At 41.7% G+C, this 20,519-nt stretch overlaps 1 protein-coding gene across 2 annotated transcripts; it reads right to left on the bottom strand.

Moving 5' to 3' along the window:
- Positions 1 to 76: 76 nt before the first annotated feature.
- zgc:113263 (uncharacterized) lies at positions 77 to 20,507 on the bottom strand. 2 transcript variants are annotated; one of them, XM_005451696.4, is made up of 24 exons: positions 20,244 to 20,506; positions 19,078 to 19,280; positions 18,888 to 18,992; positions 17,584 to 17,679; positions 14,943 to 15,053; positions 14,171 to 14,294; positions 13,038 to 13,497; positions 11,896 to 11,963; positions 11,563 to 11,806; positions 11,269 to 11,435; positions 9,492 to 9,714; positions 9,254 to 9,402; positions 7,526 to 7,617; positions 7,213 to 7,370; positions 6,993 to 7,138; positions 4,618 to 4,870; positions 4,414 to 4,529; positions 4,104 to 4,335; positions 3,883 to 4,016; positions 3,532 to 3,781; positions 3,139 to 3,269; positions 2,347 to 2,599; positions 2,073 to 2,179; positions 77 to 260 (listed from the first exon to the last, which is right to left on the bottom strand). In XM_005451696.4, exons 1-24 carry the CDS (start codon positions 20,281 to 20,283, stop codon positions 253 to 255), a joined length of 3,870 nt encoding a protein of 1,289 aa, XP_005451753.1. In that variant the 5' UTR covers positions 20,284 to 20,506; the 3' UTR covers positions 77 to 252. The 2 variants fall into 2 exon arrangements, with proteins under 2 accessions (XP_005451753.1, XP_025755541.1); XM_025899756.1 differs by lacking the exons at positions 77 to 260; positions 2,073 to 2,179 and having other exon boundaries at positions 2,454 to 2,601; positions 3,140 to 3,269; positions 20,244 to 20,507.
- Between the last annotated feature and the right edge of the window lie 12 nt (positions 20,508 to 20,519).

Raw genomic sequence — 20,519 nt, 5'->3', positions numbered from 1 at the left:
GTTTTAAGTTACAATTCCGTGTCAGAGTCCTGCGTTTGGATCCTCCTCTCCGCCTGCCCGCACACAGAGCCCTGACAATAGGTCTTTGTGTCTGCAGAAGGTAACAGAGGGAAATGTACATTTGAGTGAGACAGGACAGACCCTCTTTTGTTATGTAAACAACACAGCAGTAAAGATCGGTTTCTTGTTCTTGCTCTGGATGTTCCTCATTGTCCTTCTGCTGCTGCTGCGTCATCTTCACCGTGGATGATTTCATGCCTCTGGATCAGAGAGGAACATTTTAGATATTAAACTGAGACTGACAAATATCCCAGTTAACAAGTTTCCAAAAGAAGAACATATGTAAATGAGCTGGTTTGCTGTTCTAAGAAGTAAATACTCTGAGTACTGTTTTAAATTAACTCACTAACTCTCTTACTATTCCCAAGTTCATGAGTTAAGTAGTTAAACACAGCCAGGGGAGACTGGGAACAGGTGATAGTGGCTAGCTCTGCACTACAAGAATGCTGTTGATCTTATATTTAGTAACTCATGAATGAACACTTTTCTCAAAATGTGGAGCTGCAGTTAGGATCAAAAGTTTTTGGACAAAGACACAGTTTTTGTAGTTTTGCCTCTGCACACTACCAGAGTGGATTTGAAATAAGTCAGGATGTGATTGATGTGCAAACTTTCAGCTTTAATTCCTTGGGTTTTACAAAAAGATTTCATCAACTATTTACAAGATGTAGCCATATTCATGCACAGAGGCCCAACAATAATCGAACAAGCAGCCGACAAGAAGGTGATCCTTGTTTCTTCATTGCTCCATTAAAAACCAAGAAGATAAAAGATCTGGAGTCAATTCCATGTGTCGAACCTTCATTTGGTAACTATTTACTGGAACTCTTATTGAGGCCCAAAGTTGTAAGTAAAAGTGAAGGAAGCCATCATTAGGCTGAAAAAGTAAAATAAACCGATCAGAGAGAGACAGGGGAGAAGATTCAGGAGTGCCCAAATCAATAATCTGGTGAAATCTTAAGAAGGAACTTCGCTAACTCAGAAAACCCCCCCACAGAGGACAACTAAAGTGGAGGATGACAGAGTTATGGCCAGCTTCAAGTTATCAAACTTGCTCTTCAGGAGCTAGGTGCATCATTTACAACAACGTTCAAACCACCGGTTAAACTGTAGAAAGCCAATTTAGACTTTGGCAGAAAACATGTAAAAGAGCCTCAGCAACTCTGAACTCATACCAGAATGGTGGGAGGAGGAAATTAAGGAGAAGGAGAGAAACAGCTCAAGATCTGAAGCAAGGTGGAAGCAATGTTACGGCATGGGCATCTTTGACCCGACTGTTAGTGTTTACTTATGATGTGACTGCTGATAGATTCAGATATAGCCAAATGCTGCAAAACTGATCTATCAATGCCTCACAGTGAAAACAGATGATGATGCAAAGCATACTGAAAAAGCAGCCCAAGACAATCCAACGTAAACGTCAGGCCAAGTCAGCCACCTGATCTCAGTCGACAACAGAGCACGCTGTTCAGTAACTGAAGACAGGACTGAAGGCAGAGAGAGACCCACAAACAAGCATCAACTGAAAGTGGCTGCAGTAAAGGCCTGGGAGGCAGCCTTTGGTGAGGTCTCTGAGATTTCAGAGACTCACTGACTGCAAAGGAATTTCATCAAAGTATGAAAAAGAAATCCTCGTATTTAAAATTATGTTAGCTTATTTAATTCATTTTAAGCCTTTGAAAACAGGTGACAGTTAAAGTTTGAACCTCATAGACATCTTTATTATTTCCTTAAAATTGCACTGTGGTGGTAATACAGAGGCAAAACTACAAACACTGCCTCACTGTCTCAATACTTATGGACCAAGTCCATTGATCAATGACGCAATATCTGTGCAACATCTAGATTTACAAAAGCAAAAACAATAATGAAGTTTAAACACTGCAAAAAGGAAATAGACTTATAACTCGTTTCCATCGGTGTAAAAATTAAGTAAACCCTACACTGATACAGCAGCAATTTTAAAGCTGCTGTATCAGTGCTAAAATAACAGACGCCTTTGTCAGACTTACCTATGACTTCAGCTGTATCGTCAGCCAGTGGGTCTGAGTTTATTATGTACTTGTTGCCAAATATCTGCACCAGCTTCTCAAAAAACTTGCATTCTTGTTTCTCTCCTCTGAAAACACGACACAGAACATCAGAACTGATGAGAAGACAAAAAGCTACAATCTGATAACTCTGAGGTGTGAATATGCTCAGAAGATAAAAATACGTTTACATTATGGATGATCCCACCACCTCACGGTGCCCTGTAACCTCTCAACAATGAACTGCTGAGCTTACTTTCTGCCTTCTAGGAAGTGCCTGAAATTAGCCCTCAGCCTCTTTATCCTGGACTGACATTGTTCAGGAGTGCGCAGGTAGCCCTGGCTGGTCATGACCTGAGAGATCTGGAGGAAGATCTGTTTGTTTTTGGCGCTGCCCTTTAAGTTCTCCTGGATCTCCTCGCTCCCCCAAATGTCCAGGAGGGCCTCGGTCTCTCCGTCGCTCCAGGGCAGCTTAGTGCTGTCGGGCACCCACTGGTTACCTGAGGGGACTATAAGAAAAAAACCATTCTGATTGATTTCTTTCCTTATGCATTTCCACATTTTGTCTCTTAGCACCCAATCATATGGTTTCTCTTGATCCACAGATCCACCTTCTCTATACTCCTTCATCACCACTTTCAAAGCACACATCACATCTGTGCAGCTCTTTCTTAACATGAAGCCATGCCGCTGCTCACTGATCGTCACATCTCCTCTTAACATAGCTTCATCTGCTCTTTCCCATATCTTCATGGTATGGCTTGTCAGCTTTATTCCTCTGAAGTTACCAAATCTCTGCACATCACACTCTTAAACATATACTCTGTCATGATCCCAGGGTTTTCGTCTTGTTTCTGACTTTATTTTAGTTCTTTAGTGTTTGTTGAGCTTTTAGATTCCTTTTTTAAACATTTCTTTAATAGTCTAGTAGACTGTGGATCTTTGATTCCTGCTTTCACTTCATGGTTATTCTGCGTTTCAGTTTTACAATTTGCCCCCCAACCCACACACACACACACCCACTGTGACATACTCCATATAGTTTCACCTTTTTTGGGGCCGAGTTCGAGTATGTAGTCATCTGGCTCATCTGCAACCGACCTGTCTGCGGCCGCGTCGTCGACTTTCAGTTCCTTCCTGAAGATTTTTTCCATCTCATTGAAGAATTTAAATTCCCCCCTACATTTGGAAAACAAACTCACAGTTAAAACCAGAACTCTAATTACAGTTTTTATAGCAATTACTGTAAACGACAAAGAGCATCTTTATGCTCTGTTGAGTTTTTTCTTGAGCTCTTCAGGAAGATCGTCATGACTTCACATGGACCTTCACCCGTGATCGTGTCAAATTTAAACATTTTAAAAGCAAAACCAATACTAAAAACACTAAACATATAAACAAGTTTAGAATAAGTGAGAATCAAAGTCTCGTTTTTACTGACTTTTCATGGAGAAAGCCATATTTAAGACGCTTAATGCGGGTGTAGCACTGCTCCGAGGTCCTTATAAATCCTCGGTCGTTCATCTTCTCTGAGATGTAGTCAAACACATGTCGGTTCTTCAGGCAGCCCTTCAGTGTGAGCTGAACGCCGTCCTCACCCCAGATCTCCAGCAGTGTGCGAGTCTCCTGATCTGACCAGGGCATCTTTCGGCTCAGGTCAACCAGGAGGCGGCTGGTCGAGGGCTGCTCATCTAAAACGAGGTAACAACTTTATTATTGTGTTCATCTTTGGCAGTTTAGTTCATATATGCACAGTAACCCTGTGTATTATTGACTGGCTGTGTAAACCCACATAAGACAGGCTCATTGTCCATCAAAGGTTGTAAGGTGGCATCGGTACTGTCCACAGGGGCAAACATAGACTCGTCGCCAAGCACTGGAGCAAGGAGGTTGAAGTATCGGAACGCCGTGGGCCGCCCTCCATTTCTGGAAAGCATAAATCCACGGTCAGCTGGCCAACAACATTCGAGCCTGGATCTCAAAAAGCATAAAGCATGTATTGTTGTTTTTTACCTGCGGCTGTTGCAGTAACGCCTGTAAGTCTTCTTCAACCTTTTAATCCGGGAGTGGCACTGCTCTGCTGTCCTCAGGTAGCCTATTGCGGCCATTTTCTCAGATATCTCGGCGAATATGTGACTATTGCGGACGCATATTTTCAGGCCGTGCTGCACATCATCTGCGGCCCACACCTCGATGAGAGCAACCGTCTCCTGCTCTGTCCACGTGGTGTTCAAACCATCGGCACCTGCAGCAGGTAGACACGCATGTAAGATATCTGACTTGTGGCTGATTTTTAATCTAATGCGGAGCGCGTGTTCTGTACCTGAATCCGGCTCCTCTTGTTCATCCCTTTCATCATACTCGTCAAGAGAAACCGCCTCCTGTCCCAGTATTTGTTCCAGCTGGTTGTAGAACTTGTAATCAACTTTTCTTCCAGATCTAGCGAGAATGAAAACGGCAGTTATGGAGGCATCACTCACAGAGAGGGATACAAAAACAGGTAAACCGATGGAAAGACTGAACTCACTTCTTCCTTTCGTAGCACTGTCGAAAGTTGTTCCTCAGAGACTTCACCTTCCAGCGGCACTGCTCCGAGGATTTCGAGAAACCGAGGTCGTGCATTCTTTCGGAAATGTCTGCGTAAACGTGGCCGTTGTGGACGAAACCCCTCAGAGCCTTCTGGAGATCTTCTTCACCCCAAATATCGATAAGTGCCAGGGTCTCCTCGTCTGTCCAAGAGCTGGTTGCTGGCTTTTCAGCTGACATGTTGATTTCAGCGTCTTGCGAAGGAGACACAGAAATTTAACATGAGTATAAAACATCCAAAATGGGCAAAATGTGATTAGGGAAACTCAGTCTTTTGAACTTGTGTGTTGAATACATTTTTACTTTCACTACACTTTAGTCTAAAGCTGTCATAACCGTCCGCACATACAGTAATTGGCTTCAATTATGTAGTTACTGAAAGCATTTGGGGCTCACCTCCATTTACTCCTATTCTTTTTATTGTTTGAGGCCTATTAGCATGGATCTAGTATTACACAGGGACCTCTGGTAATTTGTTATACAGTAATTGGATTGAAGAAGTTGTTATTGATCTTACCCCTGTGTGAATCCAGCAGTTTTGTTCTGTGTAAAATAAAAACTCCAACACAAACTGAACACAAAGGTTCTGTGATAATAGTAGCTGCATGCTAATCGGTATTTAAGTGACTTTTGTGCAATTTTTTTTGTTGCTTATTTCATTCTCAAGAGTTATTTAGGCTTTTATGGAGATTTTTGGGTGCAAATTCAGCAGGCTTATGTTCTATGCAGTCTGGAGAAAGACAAAGGAGAAAACAGGTGGAGAACAAGGAGCCTGCAGTGCAAAAACTGAGCCTGCAGTGCATGAGGTGTTTATGCTTTCTTTTCCTTTCCTTTCTCACATGCAGCACGGAAGAGGAGATACTGTGTGTCAGACAAGCTCTGGTTTCTGGAAATTTTACGTTTTGCTAAGGCGAGGTTGTCATCTGTGTGTGCAGGATAAGACAAGATACCTTTATTAGTCCCACAAGGGGAAATTTCATGTTAAGGCTGCCGACCTATTGCACGCAATGGCGGTGCCATCTTTCCCTCCGACCATACATACATTACACAAAAACATCACATGGGGAAGACAGGTCAGAGAAGTATAACAATGGAAAAAGCACCACATGAGGAAAGATAAGGAGAAAAAAAATAACTCCCCCCAGACTGAGCTCCAACAGGGAGATCGGTTTGAGAACAGAAAAAAAAACACCTCTGCACATAGCACATGAAAAAACTCTTAATACACCAAAGAAACACATGACAAGCAACAGGGGCGGGTAAAAGGTGAGAGACAGCCAGTGTAGACAGTACATCCGGGCCTGCAGCATAAGCACTGGTCTCCTTGATCCACCGTCAGCATCGGAAGGGAATAAGCGTCGAAGGCGTTTGGAGGGGGAGGGGGGATGAGTGTACATCTGCATGTGTATATATATATGTCCGTGTGTGTGTGTGTATATGTCCAGAGTTCAGCTGACACAGAGTCCTTCGCCCTGCCAGGCTAAGTAAACAGTCTTCCAGCCAACCCAGGTGGCCTTGGATAGAATGGGAAGAACAGTCTAAACACAGTCCGTATCAGGGTGTTGTTGTTCAGCTCCAGCCTTGAGACAGCAGCTGGCGCCGAAGGGGTATCCGCATGAAGTGATGGTGGTTTTTACTTTAGTGCGAACAAGTCATGAGAATTTCAAAGTTGTTCTAACAGTCCGACACTGGTCTCTCAATCTCCCGTTGGAGAACCATGAGCTCCATGATGTTATCAAACTTACGCTCCGTGATGTTGTCATTCTTGTGCTCAAAGAGCCGATTCTGAGAACTCATGACTGCAGTGAGCTTCTTCAAGATGTAATCCAGTTTGCGCTCAGAGGTCTTATTCTGAGTATTCACTGCAGCCGTAAGCTTCTCCAAGATCTTATCCGTGCTGCACTCAATGAGCCCATTTTGAGAACTCACGCCTCGTCCCATCGTTTCAATCCCAGCGGGCAGCCTTGTGGGGGTTTGAACAGCCGGTTCCGCTTTCTTAATTCTTCGATAAGCCAGGGCCAAGCCAGCTCCGATCAGCAAGAACCCTGTTATCATGGTTCCGAATAGGTGGGAGCAGGAGGTAGGAGACATGATTCACATTCACTTGCAGTGTATTCAAAAGGCATTCGCCTGCAAGACTGTCACATCGCATGGACTTTGTACCAGGAACCTGGCAAATTAAAGCCCATTCATAATAGATATGAATAGGTCTTAAGGAGTTCTGAGCTGTGGTGCATGAAAAAGCATTAAAACAATCTTCCATTCTGAGTTAACATTGAGGGGGTGGTGGGGGTGGGTAGAAGACAGAAATTTTACCTCTTTCTGTTACCGATTCACTGTTGGAGTCTTCTGATATTTCAATGGAGTCTGTCACCACAGTAGACGACGTTGATGGCTGCTTATCCAAAATTTGTTCCAGCAGATCATAGAATTTAAAGTCGACTCTGTCAGTCCCAGATGAGCTAAAGGCAGTAAGACAGCTGCGTTAAAACAAAGTCACTCCAACAGTGCAGGACTCCAGACGTGCAGTTTTTACCTCATGTTTTCCCGACACTGGCGATAGTTCCCCTTCAGACGTTTGATCCTCGTGTGGCACTGCTCGGGGCTGCGGGAGTAGCCGTTAGCGGCAAGCTTCTCTGAAATTTCAGTGAAAATGTGACCGTTGTGTGGGTAGCGTCTAAGGCACTGCTGGACCTGAAGGAAGGTTAAATTCCGTGTAAAAGTAGTAAACTTCAAGGAAAGTGAAGTAATAAAGAATGAAGCAGCAATAAAGTGAGATTATCGGGAAATTTATGGACATTTCCAAAACGTTTTTTGGGGAGTGCATGGATTGTGACATTGTGCTTTACCTGTGGGTCTCCCCAGATCTCCAGAAGGATAACCGTCTCTTTGTCTGACCAAGGGACTTTCCTCCTGTCCTCCTGAATTTCCACAGCAGACTCTGAAGAGGCAGAAATAAAAGAGTAAACACATCAATACACAATCCCTTATTTCACACTTTTTTTAGATAACTACAATACCGTACAAAAGTCTTGAGCTACCTCTCATTTCTTTATATTTTGCTCAGAAGATTGGAACAGTGATTTATTGAAATGTGGAAATATAAATGGAAATACAGCATAGAAGCCACAAGCTTCTTTATTCTTCATGACTTTCAGATACTGTTCATCTGATGTAGATAGTTTTTAGATTCACCACTTCTTCTTTTGTCCTTCACTTGTCCTCTTTCCTCATTTTTTAAAAAGAAAACACTGCAAAACCATGCAAAGTTTTCAGCAAAAGGCTCTTTGAGAATCACCTTGTCGGTGCAAAAAAACTACTTTATATCTGTCAAACTATCTTATGGCATTTTTGGCATTTTTCATAGAATCAACAAAAAAAAAAAAGGTTACAAATGATATATTTTGCAACGCGCTGCTAGTAACAAAGTGCCCAAAGATATCATTCTTTTTTTTTTTATTACATTCATATAATAAAAAAACGTATTATATTGATACTGCAATGGTTCATCCTGTAAGAAGATATATATTTTGTCTTATGCTTGAATGATTCGTAGGTCAGTGTTAAGTAGCTTTCATTTCTCTGAAAACAATAAGATACAAGAACTGCATTAAAAATGAGTGAAAAAGCTTCAGTGCTCAAAGAAAAACTATGAAAGACCTTAAGAACACTTCAGAATAACAGTCTGGATCCTTGGAATATAAGGAAATGATGAGTGGCTCAAGGCTTTGGCACAACACTGTGGTTTAAATAGATTCTGCTGCCATGTACTCTTCTTTCACATAATCCATCAGTAAAGTTTACATTATGTTATAGTGAGATGATTATGATCTGAAGGCAGATATCCATTCTGTGTATCTCAGTCAGTTAGTTATAAACAACACAAAAGTTTACGCTGTTAAATATAATTTCTGGTTTTCAAATTGAACCATAAATAAAGAAAACAGTTACTAAATACAACAAACTGACAACCGAAATAATAATAAATATACACAAAGTCGTGGAAGAAGTGTGGGTGCAAAATTTAGAAAAACAAGCTTTCACTTCTAACTTCAGATATCTGTTACATGTTCACAGCGCCCCCCAGAGGACAAAATCAGAAAGTACAAAAACAAATGACGGGGACTTTTATAATGTGGAGCTTTGGTCATCTATCTTGTACCTCCCTACATTTAACTGCCTAGACGTAGTACTTCATCTGGCTCATGATCAAAATTGTAATGTGGGAAGCAGAGAAAGAAAGTTACAAGTTTTTCTGTCATCGCTTGGCTGTACTGCACAAACAAATGAGAATTAAAATCCACAGAGAAATCCAGGAGGCTCACAAACAGTGAAATCCACTACAAATCAGTCTAGTTTTACTAAAACCTTACCAACGCTTACTGAAGAGTAGCGATTGCTCCTGCTATGCCATGCCATAGCAGGAGCTCATTGGCTCTTTGCCCAAAAGGACCAATGAGCTCAATAGATTCCTTGTCAGCTCATGTCTCGACCACACAATAGCCAATCAGTGCAAACAAATTGGGAAGCAAGCTGTTTATCTAAACGGTCCTCCTGAGCAGAGAAACTGAGCTTACCCATGTCTGGATGAGTGTAGGCAGGAAAGTCGCGTTCTTCGGGCTCTCCTGGTATTTCTTCCAGCTGTGGCACTGAAGGGAAGTCTTTCACTAGAATTCTTCCCAGCTCGTTGTAAAACTTGCACTGAACTTGCTCCTGTCCTTTCAGGCTACAGTGCAGGGATAACAGAAGAGCAGATATATTAGTTTGACAAATCGAAAACTTTTCTTTTACTCTTTCCACTCCGAGCACACACACTTGTTTTGGTAGCACTGCCTGAAGTTCGATTTCAGCCTTTTTAACCTCGTCTGGCACTGCTCTGGCGTCCGGGAGAAACCCTGCGTGGCCATTTTGTTGGATATGATGGAAAAAATGTGCCCGGTTCTGTGCATTCCTCTCAGCTCCTGCTGCATCTTATCTTCACCCCATGTGTTGATCAGGGCCAAGGTCTCCAAGTCTGTCCAGGGAACGCTTCTCGTTCCTAAAATAACAAATCACGGAATTTTGTCAGAAGTATTCATTCCATTTTGAGCAAAACAATACTGTGTCCAAAAAAATGGACACATCTCTACATATGATGTGGACAAAAGTACTGGACCACCTCCACATTGCACCTGCAAGAGCTGCTCATTTATGGAAACCCAAGCCATGAAGCTCCCATACACAGTTCCCGTGCTGATGTTAATGTTAAAGTTTGGACTATGCAGACATTAAGTTAGCAGAGTATGGGCGACTATTATGGACTCAGCACTCAGCAACCCCACTCTGCTACCTCACATGCTCTGCCACTTTGTGGTTGATTTGCTACGGTTAATAAATACTTTCACTTTGAAATAATACCACTAATAGCTGAGTGTGGAATATCTAGGAGGGAAGAAATTTCAACAAAGGCAACAGAGGCATCCTGTTACAGCATCACGCTTGAATTACGTAATATTAACCTTCCTTACTCCCCATGCTGCTGCCATCCTTGTCCATAGTCTTATTGTGTCCCGTATTGATTACTGCAATTCCCTCTAATTTGGTGTCCCTAAAAGGTCCCTTCATAAACTCCAACTTCTTCAAAATTCTGCAGCTCGGATCATAACTCGTACTCCGTCGAGAGCTCATATAAGCCCAGTTCTTCAGCAGCTTCACTGGTTGCCCACAGAAGCCAGGATAAACTTTAAAATCTTACTTCTCACATACAAGTGTATCCATAAATCTCCTCCTTCCTATTTGTGTGACCTGCTTCATATCACCACTGTTTCCCACCCTCTCAGATCCTCATCATCTTACTGTTCTGTTCGAACGTCTTATCACGATGGGGAACAGAGCCTTCAGTCGCTCTGCTCCTCGGCTCTGGAACTCTCTTCCTCCAGCCATAAGAAATATTGACACTCTTCGCGTATTTAAGTCAAAGCTCAAAACACATCTGTTCAAACTGGCTTATTCGCTTTAGTGCTGATTTTATCTGTTGTCAAGTTCTGTTTTGCAATTTTAACTTATTTTATGACTATTGCTCCTTTTATTAATTTTGTTCTTTTGTAAGGTGACCTTGGGTTTCTTGAAGGCACCCTTGAGTGAAATTTATTATTATTATTATGATTATTGTTGAATTCTTTGAGCTCTTTAGATCGACCCACTCTTTCACAAATGTTTGCAATGGCAGCCTGCGCGGTTTTGTGCTTGATTTTATACGACTGTAGCAATGAGACTTAAAACATCTGGATTCAAAGATTGGACGGACAAACAGCATTACGAGTCAGAGGAAAAATAGTAAATTTAGTTTTAAATAGTAAATTTAAGACTCTTTCGGAGTATGGTGGAATTAAAAAATGGCTAATCCTATGGATAAAGTTTTTCTGAGATTTCTTTTTAAATTTAACTGCATCTGTTTACTTCCTTTTTATCTGCACGGGCAAAAATTCTGTAATCCTTAGCATTTCTTTCAGATGCAAAATTGTATGAAGCCTTAAAAGACAGAAAAGCTGTTCATGTCACTAACAACTGTGCTGCAAGAGTTAAACTTAAGTACAAATATGTGACCTCGTACCAATTTCCAGATGGCCCGTTTGTCCGATAAACTGCAGGTCATCATCACCGTCTCGGGACTCGTCTTCATCGACAATTTCCTCGACGTCATAGGTGATCTCAGGAACGGCCAAGGAAGCCGATGAGCCGAGGACCTGATCCAGCTGCGTGTAAAATTTATGCTCCAGCCTGGAGTTCCCTCCGGCGACAGATCAGGGAGAAAACAACAGGAGATTTAGTCTAAGCATCCCTTCGCAGTGAACGTATCTGACAAACGTCAGCGAGAGCTTCAAAATCTGTGTCGTTAAATGCCCACTTGTTCTGACGGAAGCACTTCTTCAGTCGTTTGATCCTCGTCTGGCACTGCTCCACTGTCCTCATGTAGCCCCTCTCTGCCATCTTTTGTGCGATTTGGGTGAATATGTGGCGGTTTTTCAAGCAGCCCTTCAGAGCTCGCTGCACAGAGTCCTTCCCCCAGATGTCTAGAAGATGGAGCGTCTCCTCATCCGACCAGGGAACTTTTGTGTCCGTTACAACTGGAAAAGAGCCCTCCTGAGAGTCTGAAATGAAACATGACGCCTCAGTTAAAGCTATGCTTAGAAATACAAAACCAGATAATAGATTGAAACCATGTATAAACTGCACACACCTGTATAATCTCCCCATATGGAGATGAGAGGAGATTCACCTGAATTCTCATCATCCACTGAGGACTCCCTGCAAAGGTTAAAAAACTACGATTGGAGTTGCTTGCTTACAAACCTTTTTGTCATCAAATGTAATTATTTATTTAACGCTGTTCTAGCTGAAATGCAGAAGCATTGTGTAAAAAATTGCACTCTATGATTCAACCACCATTATCAATAACACTGTGTAACTTTATCAATGTTTCACATTCCTGTTGAGGAATTTTGGCCCACTCTTTTTTTATAGCTTTGCTGCAGTTCATTTATTTATGCACAGCTTTCTGTGAAAAGAAATGAAACAAAAAACATGCCTAAATCATCACCTCGCCACCACCGTGCTTGACAACTCGAATGAGGGAAGATTAGTGTCCTGAACGTTTTCCACTAATAAATAATCTTCCTCACTACAGCATGATGGCTTCAAATTGTTTGGAAATTGCTTTATTACCCTTTGCAGATTAACAGCTAACAGCTATTCTTCTCTAAGATCACTGCTGATGTCTTTCTTTGTTAACACACGCCTGGATGCTCAAGATCAGCAAACTGCCAGATCTTCTGCTTTTATAGAGCTGCTCACACCTGCTGATGATCAGTTATTTAAGTGAATTTGATGAGCAGCACCTGGATGCTACTGACCCAAGCAAGCGGTAAAGGTGTACTTAGTTTTTTTTTTTTTTTTTTTTACACACTGCTTATTCTTCTAGTTTGGCTCTTTTTTTGTTAAATTAATAATGACTCTGTGAAATATGTCACGCCTTGTTGTTCATCTGATGTTGTATTTGAATAATTTTAAGTCTTGATTTTTATAAACAAACCTTGTGAATGAGAGAACCTGTACTTTCTATTTCACATGACTCTATATTAGTATTCACGCTCTCTGCAGTGTAGACATCTGCTGAAAATTTAATAGGAAATCATTTATGTCCTGGGGAGAGATTTCAGTCTGGACCAAACATTAAAGGCAGACCAGCAGACCTACATGCTAGCATGACTTTGATCAAACAGATAAAGTTATGGATAGATGCAAACATAAAACCACACTGTGGTGTTGACCGTTTGTGTGCAACAAATGAATAAAACATATATTAACATATGGAAACCTTACAAGAAAGCTGAAGCCTCCACGGGCTGCTTTGTGGGAATGTCCACACCTCCGCTCAGCTTCCTCTTCCTGAGAATGCGAGCTGCCCTCAAGCTTTGGTTGTTCTCACTGGCTTCTGAATCCGTGTCTGCAGTCTCGTTGGATGTAGTGAGGTCTATGGTTTCATCGCATGGCAGTGTGCTAATTATGTTTTGTACTTTCCTCTCCTGAGAAATGTTTCCAGCTCTAGCCTGCAGCTGCCAACTGCCAGAGTCCCTCGTCTCCCTCAGTCCCTGCCTGATCGGCTCGGAGCTCCTCCTTGACTTCTCCGTGCTGCTTGCGTTGACGGGAGCACTGAGAAGTCCTTTGTGGTCGGAGTCTTTGAGAGCAGGCGAGCAGGAGGCTGTTTCCATGACAGTTTTGGTCCCAGGAGGCAGTGACAGGGAGGTGAGGATGCAGTCATCCATGGGTAATAATCTGGGATCTACAATTGAGCGTTTAGACTGTTATTAAAGCTCTGGCTCAACTTAAACACAAATAAAACAGCTGTCAGACACTCCAACTGAAATAAACATAAACTGGCTGTTTAGGCATTTCTTTGTGATCCCTTTTTGCTCTACTTTTCTCTCCTGGCTTTCCCTCCCCAACAGCTGATGGCGACAGATGGCTGTCCTCTCAGGGCCTGGTTCTGCCGGAGGTTTCTTCCTGTTGAAGAGAAGTTTTTTCTCTCCATTGTTGTCAAACGCTTGCTCACAAAGGGACTGCACTTCTCTCTATAATAGTGTAAAGCCTTTACCGCAGAATCTAAAGCGCCTTGAGAATAACTATGGCTTGCATAAATAAAACTGAATGACACAAACTCCAGTGAGCTTTTTTTTTAATGACATGGCTTTGTGACTCATAATTTAGGAAGCATGGGGAATTAAGTAGCAAAATTAATGGAGAGAAAAATATAGCACTCCTGTGACTGCACTCACACAACAAGAGTTCAAAGAGTAAGCATGAATATTTTACCTGTAAATAACATTTTCAATTTATGAATCTAAGAACACCCTCGCGCCACATTTCCAGTGCCGCTGAGCTACGAGCCTTTCTCTTGACACATTTCAGGACACGGTGAAGTGCAATTATCTCCCACCAGTGTGTGCCCGCAGTACCTTTCTCTTTAAAATGGCCGAGGTTTCTGTGGTGTTCAAGTACAGCCTTCATGTCCTCTGGGGGGAAAAGGGTTTGCAAACAGTCGTCTAGGAATGATGGAGTGTCTCTGAGCAAGGCGGCCAACTGAAAGAAAAATCAAGTTAGTTAAATTAATTGTTTATACAGCCAAAATGATCTATATCACAGAATTAAATAAAGAATTTAAATTCATTTGAAGAGACTTAATGCTAGAATATGTGATCCATGTAATAAAATATAGTTGATGTGAACACGTCTATTTCTAATACTCTGGACTGCTTCTAATCTAGCTTTGCTCTAGTGTTTCTCTCTAGTGGCTCAGTACTAAAAAGGGAATGAGCCTTCTGGGAGGCCCTGGTGAGCGTGCACCCTGTTAACCCTCCTTTCTCCACAGTGGTACAGACAGCTGAGCCCCAGGAGTGAGTCTTTGTGTTACAGTCAGCCTTTAATGGCTGTTCAGTTTGGAAACGTGCCAGTGGAGACAGATAAGGTACACTGTGTTAATATGACTACTACAACAGGTTTAAAAAAAGAAGAAACAAGCAAAACTAATCAACAATAAATTCACATGTTCATGTGATGCTGTCTCCACAGTAGCGCTAAATGTCTCTTAATGTAATTCCAAACTGGACATGTTAACATTTATACAGTTAAGTGGGATAGACAAAACAGAGCTGAAGTGTCATATAACAATCATTATCATGCAACAGGCTAGTGATGCCTGGCACGGATGAGCACAAAGATACATAGCACCTGTGTGAAGTCTGGGATGGGCAGCAGCTCCTCCAGTCTGGATATGAACTCCCACACCAGCATCTCTAGTGCTGCATCGTACTTTGAGCCAAAATATACTGGGAAGATTTCCTACAAGTGAGAAAGAAAGACACAGAATTATTCAGAGCCTAAGTCACCAATAGACGGACCACAGAAAAAAATTGATGGGTGGATGGATAGACTACACATTTTCATTATTTTTAAATTGAAACTTTATATCAAAACAGACTTCTCAAAAACTTTTTTTGGGTGTAAATTTTCAATGCAAACTCAAAAGAACATTTCATTCTTATTTTATTATTAAAGTACCATCCGATTAATTAATAATAAACATTGTTGAAATATTGTTGAATTTGTGCTTTTATTTGACACCCAATTGTAAACTATATACAGATACTGATACAATTGTTAGGTTACTTCAAAATATATTGCATTTAGTTATAATGAATTTATTCAACTTTGTGTGAGGAACTTTTCCCTAACTGGACTTCCTTAAATTTTAACTGAATGCCCTTGGTTAAGAGGGTTAAGAGAGGTACAGCTATAAAAGGGGTGCTGTCAGGAAACATTATCCAGATTCAACAGTGATAGTGTAGCAGGTTTGATTTTTGAGGGTTTTTAAAATCGTTTCCCTGATTTGCAGGTGTAACTTATATAAATATTGATATCTCATTTATACCAAGCGTCTCAGCACAAATGAGTCAGCACAACTATACTAAGCCTCCCGACCTGGCTCACACATACTGAAATCAGTATAAATGTGTTTCCCCCACTATGACAAGACAGGCTTTATTCCACACTTGGAGCTGTCTTCTTATTTATCACCTGTGCCTTATGTTATGGAGACCCGTAATTAAAGCACCTCCTAATGAATATACAGCCTCATCTCTTTTGTGGATTTCACGTGCTGACATGTCTAACATCAGTCAACTTCGCAGTTGTACCACATCCCAAAGGTGTCTAGGGAGGCCACTGAACTCACTGCGAACTCTCATAAAGCCACTTTAAGGCCACTTTTACTTGAAGTAGCCATTGGAAAATGTAAAGTTGTTACCACCTCCATCTCACAGTAATATTCAAACCATGATTAACCTTTTAAAACCCCAGGGGCTTTCTGAGGCTCCTGCTTGAAAATGTCATGCCCAAAATGATTTGATTAGTTCTCTACAATTACAAACTCTGTGTAAACCATCTTGATATCAAAATAAAGCTTACACTTGTGAGACTTACTCTTAGGTGTAACCATCACAGCAGATGCCACTGTGTCAAAGGTACTGAGGATGGAACAAAGAAAAACATGAAGAATTTTTTCCTGGACTCATTTTTTGTGTCTTTTATAGCACATAACCCCTTTGAAAATCTGCTGCAGGAGACCAAAAACTAAAGAAAGCCATGAATCAACATCTGGACAACGATAGACGCTGCTGAAGTGACACAGAGCAAAGTTACAGAGGTTTTATTGGAAGCATAGCTAAGCTTTTCGCAATTTGGCACCATCTGCGAAAACTTAAATTTCTTAGGTATTGAATAGCAGAAATTAGGCTTTTATTGTCAGAGGTCTTTTCTGCAAAATAAAAAAATAAAAACACGGACGGCCGCAAAGTACGCACACTGGTGTGTAATGCATCTGTGCGTAAACAAGCGAATAAGACAGAAAACAGCGATTTATGATGGGAAGCTGCTCTTGAAGCACACTGGGAGATGGAAGTGTGCGGCAGGAGCGGTTTTATCGTGGTGGAATTTTTGGAAGCAAGGGAGCAAAGGTAATTGTGTGTTTAGTTTAGTGTGGTAAATTTTGGTTGGAGCATGATCAAACTTGCAGTTTTGGAATCTTTCAGCAGAGACGTTGCTTGTCCGCGTACATGCCGGCAGGTGACTCGACACTTTGCGTTTACATCTTTTCGTGCAATCTTTTATTGTTTGTCGTTTTAGCTGTGTTTGGCGGTCATAGAAATAATTTTGTGAGCTTTTAGCTGAGATTCTGAAGTTTCTGTCGATACCACACGTGTCTATATTTAAACAACAGACCAGGGAGCACAGCCTGTGAAACCAGATGTTCTGCCTGTGTCCCCAGGAATTAGAGTTCAACAAGTTGAAGGACAAAAAATATCTTGGTGCTGGTGAGAAACCTAGAACCAGTACTATACATTTCTGATCAAGAAAGCCACAAAAGCCACAAACTGAGAGGCGTCATAACAGCTTCATACCAGCACCGGTGTCTTAATGGTTCAAAAGAGGCAAAAATGTGCCAAGAAACCATCCCCATATGACTACCCCGCTACCAGCAGCCTGTACAGTTGACACACTTTTGATGCCAAATTGTAACTCTACCATCTGTGTGCCTCAGCAGAAATCAAGACACATCAGACCAGGCTACACCCTCCCCCACCCCCAATCTTCAGCAGCTCAATTTTAGTGAGCCCACTTCAGCCTCACGTTTCTGTTGTTGGCTGACAAAAGTGGATCCTCATTTACTCTTTTGATGCTGTACTCCATCTACCCTCAAGGTCAGGCATATTGTGAATTCTGAGATTGTTATCAGAGAGAGAGTGTTATCAGAGTTACTGAAGTCTTCTTGAAAGCTTGAATGTGTCTGGTTTGTCTCTGCGAGATGTTTCACCTGGAAAAAATATTTTCTCTCAGAGGGATCCTCCAGTAACGAATGCACCAGCTCCACAAAGTTCACCTCCGATTCCTCCACGTGGTTGATGGTTACCTGATATAAACACACACACATGAAAAAAAAGGAATATATTCTTACAGCTCATGAAAATCAGAAATCCAGTATCTCAAATAGTTAAAATATTTCCTAAAATAAATCTCAAAACTATTTCCTGTGGATTTAAACACTAAGTAGGCTCCTAGTCGAGGTTACTTTACCACATCAGTGGCACTGCTGAGGTGACACTGAAGCCCAGGTTGCTTTGAAATCAGCCTTCAGTTCAGTCTGTGTTTTTGGGTCGGGTGTTTCTCACCTTCCTCTTCCTCTAATAGATTCTCTGTCGGGTTCACGTCAGCCAAGTTATCAGGCCAATCAAGTACAGGAATAACATAGCTTGCAAACCATGTAATAGTCACTGTATGCAGTGGGTAAGTCCTGCTGAAAAAGCAGACTGGCATGAGCTTCACAGCAGGTGAACACAGACGTGCTGTAACATCTCCAACTACCACCAACACCAGCAGATGAATTGGCACCCTGATATCCTCACAGGCAGCAGGAACTTCACACGGCACTTCAAACATTTTAGATTTTGTGACTCTCCACTCTTTCCTCTAAGATCTTGATTTCCAGATGAAATGCCCAGGAAATAATACTGACACCAACCCCAGTCCACTCCTTCCTCAAATTCTTTGAATCAACTTTTACTGAAAATCCTCTCAAAGCTGCTCCCTGTTGTCCATGCACAGTTTCCCACCGCACTATTCCCTTCCAGCAAACTTTCAGTTAATGTGCTTCGATACAGAACTCTGAGAACAGGCAGCCTTTTCAGCCGTGACCTTCTGTGGATTAACCTCCTTGTGAAGGGTGTCAATGATCGTCATCTGGACAACTGTCAAGTCAGCAGACTGAACTGGTATTTATACCATTTGAGAATCAATTTATTCAATTCTTCTAAAATGTGGTCATAATTATCAAAACAAACACAAAGAAGTGCTTAAATTATTTCACTACGTATAATGAATCTTGAATATATGAAAGTTTTTTTAATTGAATGGCAAAAAAACCCATTTAAATGACACTATATATTTTTTGAGATGTACTAGTATAATAACTCACTCTAGTTTTACTTAATGAGAAAACCCCCCCAAACAAAACAAGGATGACTTCTTCACTGCATACCAAGATTAAAGCAGGTATGTGCTAGGTCAACCTAGCACTCAGCTTTTACACAGCTGTGCATTTTCCTGCTAAAGTTCACTTACGTGGTGATCCTTGGCAGTACTGACAGGGGCTTTTATTCTGTCCAGATGTGGCTGAATGATCTGCATATCCACTGGATGCTCCCCTCGACACATCTCCAGAACCAGCTGGTTATACGCAAAAATCAGATATGTTTAAATGACTACAGCTTTAGCTTCCTCTCAGTATGACCAAAACGTAAACACTACTGACCCTGGCCCTGAGTCCCAGGATGAGCTGAGCCCTCTGACTGTAGCTCATCAGCTCTGGGACCAGCTCCGTCACCATGGTAACAAACTCTTCCAGCATCCCGTAGTGATCCACAAGTCCCTGCTGCACAACTTGCCACACTCCAGCTGATAAAAGCTGCAAGGGTGGGGCCAGGAGCCGAAGATAACGGAGGGGAAGGTCATTACCTGAAGAGGAGGAGAGAAGAAGTAAAACCACAACAGAGACAAATGTCTTATTGTTTTGTTACAGGCCTACATCACTGTGTGTCCTACAGCAGCAGCGCTTTATATCAAGATGGCTTCAAACTTTGTGAGAACTTCTTAGGTAATTTAGCAAATCAGCAAGCAGGTGAAGCTTTACGGAAAATTTTAGAAAGCTTTGTCATTCCTTTTCTTATCTGAATGTCCACCTCGCAATGATGATTCTCCCCTAACTTTTAAGAAAGTCACTAAATCACATCTCAAGCAGTGCTTTCGTATTGCTGTTATGTTGGATTTCTTTGTGACGTGAGCCTGTCTGCCTAAAAAGAGGAAGTAATTTCAGTAAATCTGCTCAGAAAGACAAAAACCAAAAACAAAACAAAAGGGAAACTACCTCAAAATAAGTGCAAACAAGCTGTGACAGCCTTCCTTTGAGCATCCTGAGTGAACAGCATCCACCTGACGCTTTATATGCTGGCACAGGATGCATAAGTTAACTTGACGTGTAGTGGCAAAGTGCTGCGTAAAATAATGACATGACAGCGCTGCTCCGAGGTGCACTGACAGCAGCATCCATCAAACTCCCCCACAAACTCACAACACGGATTACACGACTTATTGCTGACCTTTATAATGCAGGATGCACAAGCTATTGAATTTCTGGCAGAGGTAATACGGTTAGTAAATAGAAATAATGCTCTGATAGCACAGATGTTTAGCCCAAACCACTGACGGAGTGACGGAAAACAACCTTCACTTTCTAATGAGATCAACTGTGGATTAAGTGAGTCCTTCTCCAAATACTGCAGGAATATCAACAGAGAACAGAAGCAGGCAATCGCCGTTATCGTTGAGGTCACTGTAAAAATCACTGTTACCAACACAAAGATCGGGGATCATATAAGATAAGATACCGTGATTTTCCCCCGTTTATTAGGATACACGCACCTCGGTTGCTTCCACTTTCAGTTCCGCGTTTTATTTCCATTTCGCAGCTGACAGAAAAAAAATGGCCAGTTGTCCCCCTCGGGTTGTAGCTATCGGGAAAAAAATGTATGTATAAAGCCTAATGAATGAATTCTGCAAATGTTTGATTAATAAAATGACCATCTGCGATCGCCAAGCAGCAAAATACGAGCGCAGTGTTGTTGGAGGTATGAACGTTCTCTAGGTTTTACTCGGTACTGGGAGGAAAAGGCAGAACAAAGGTTTCTGGTCTCATCC

Source organism: Oreochromis niloticus, linkage group LG17, assembly GCF_001858045.2.
Source record: "Oreochromis niloticus isolate F11D_XX linkage group LG17, O_niloticus_UMD_NMBU, whole genome shotgun sequence".
In the NCBI taxonomy this organism is placed as follows: domain Eukaryota; kingdom Metazoa; phylum Chordata; class Actinopteri; order Cichliformes; family Cichlidae; genus Oreochromis; species Oreochromis niloticus.
Note: the sequence above shows the minus strand (reverse complement) of the source record. Positions and strands in the feature narration are given on the sequence as shown.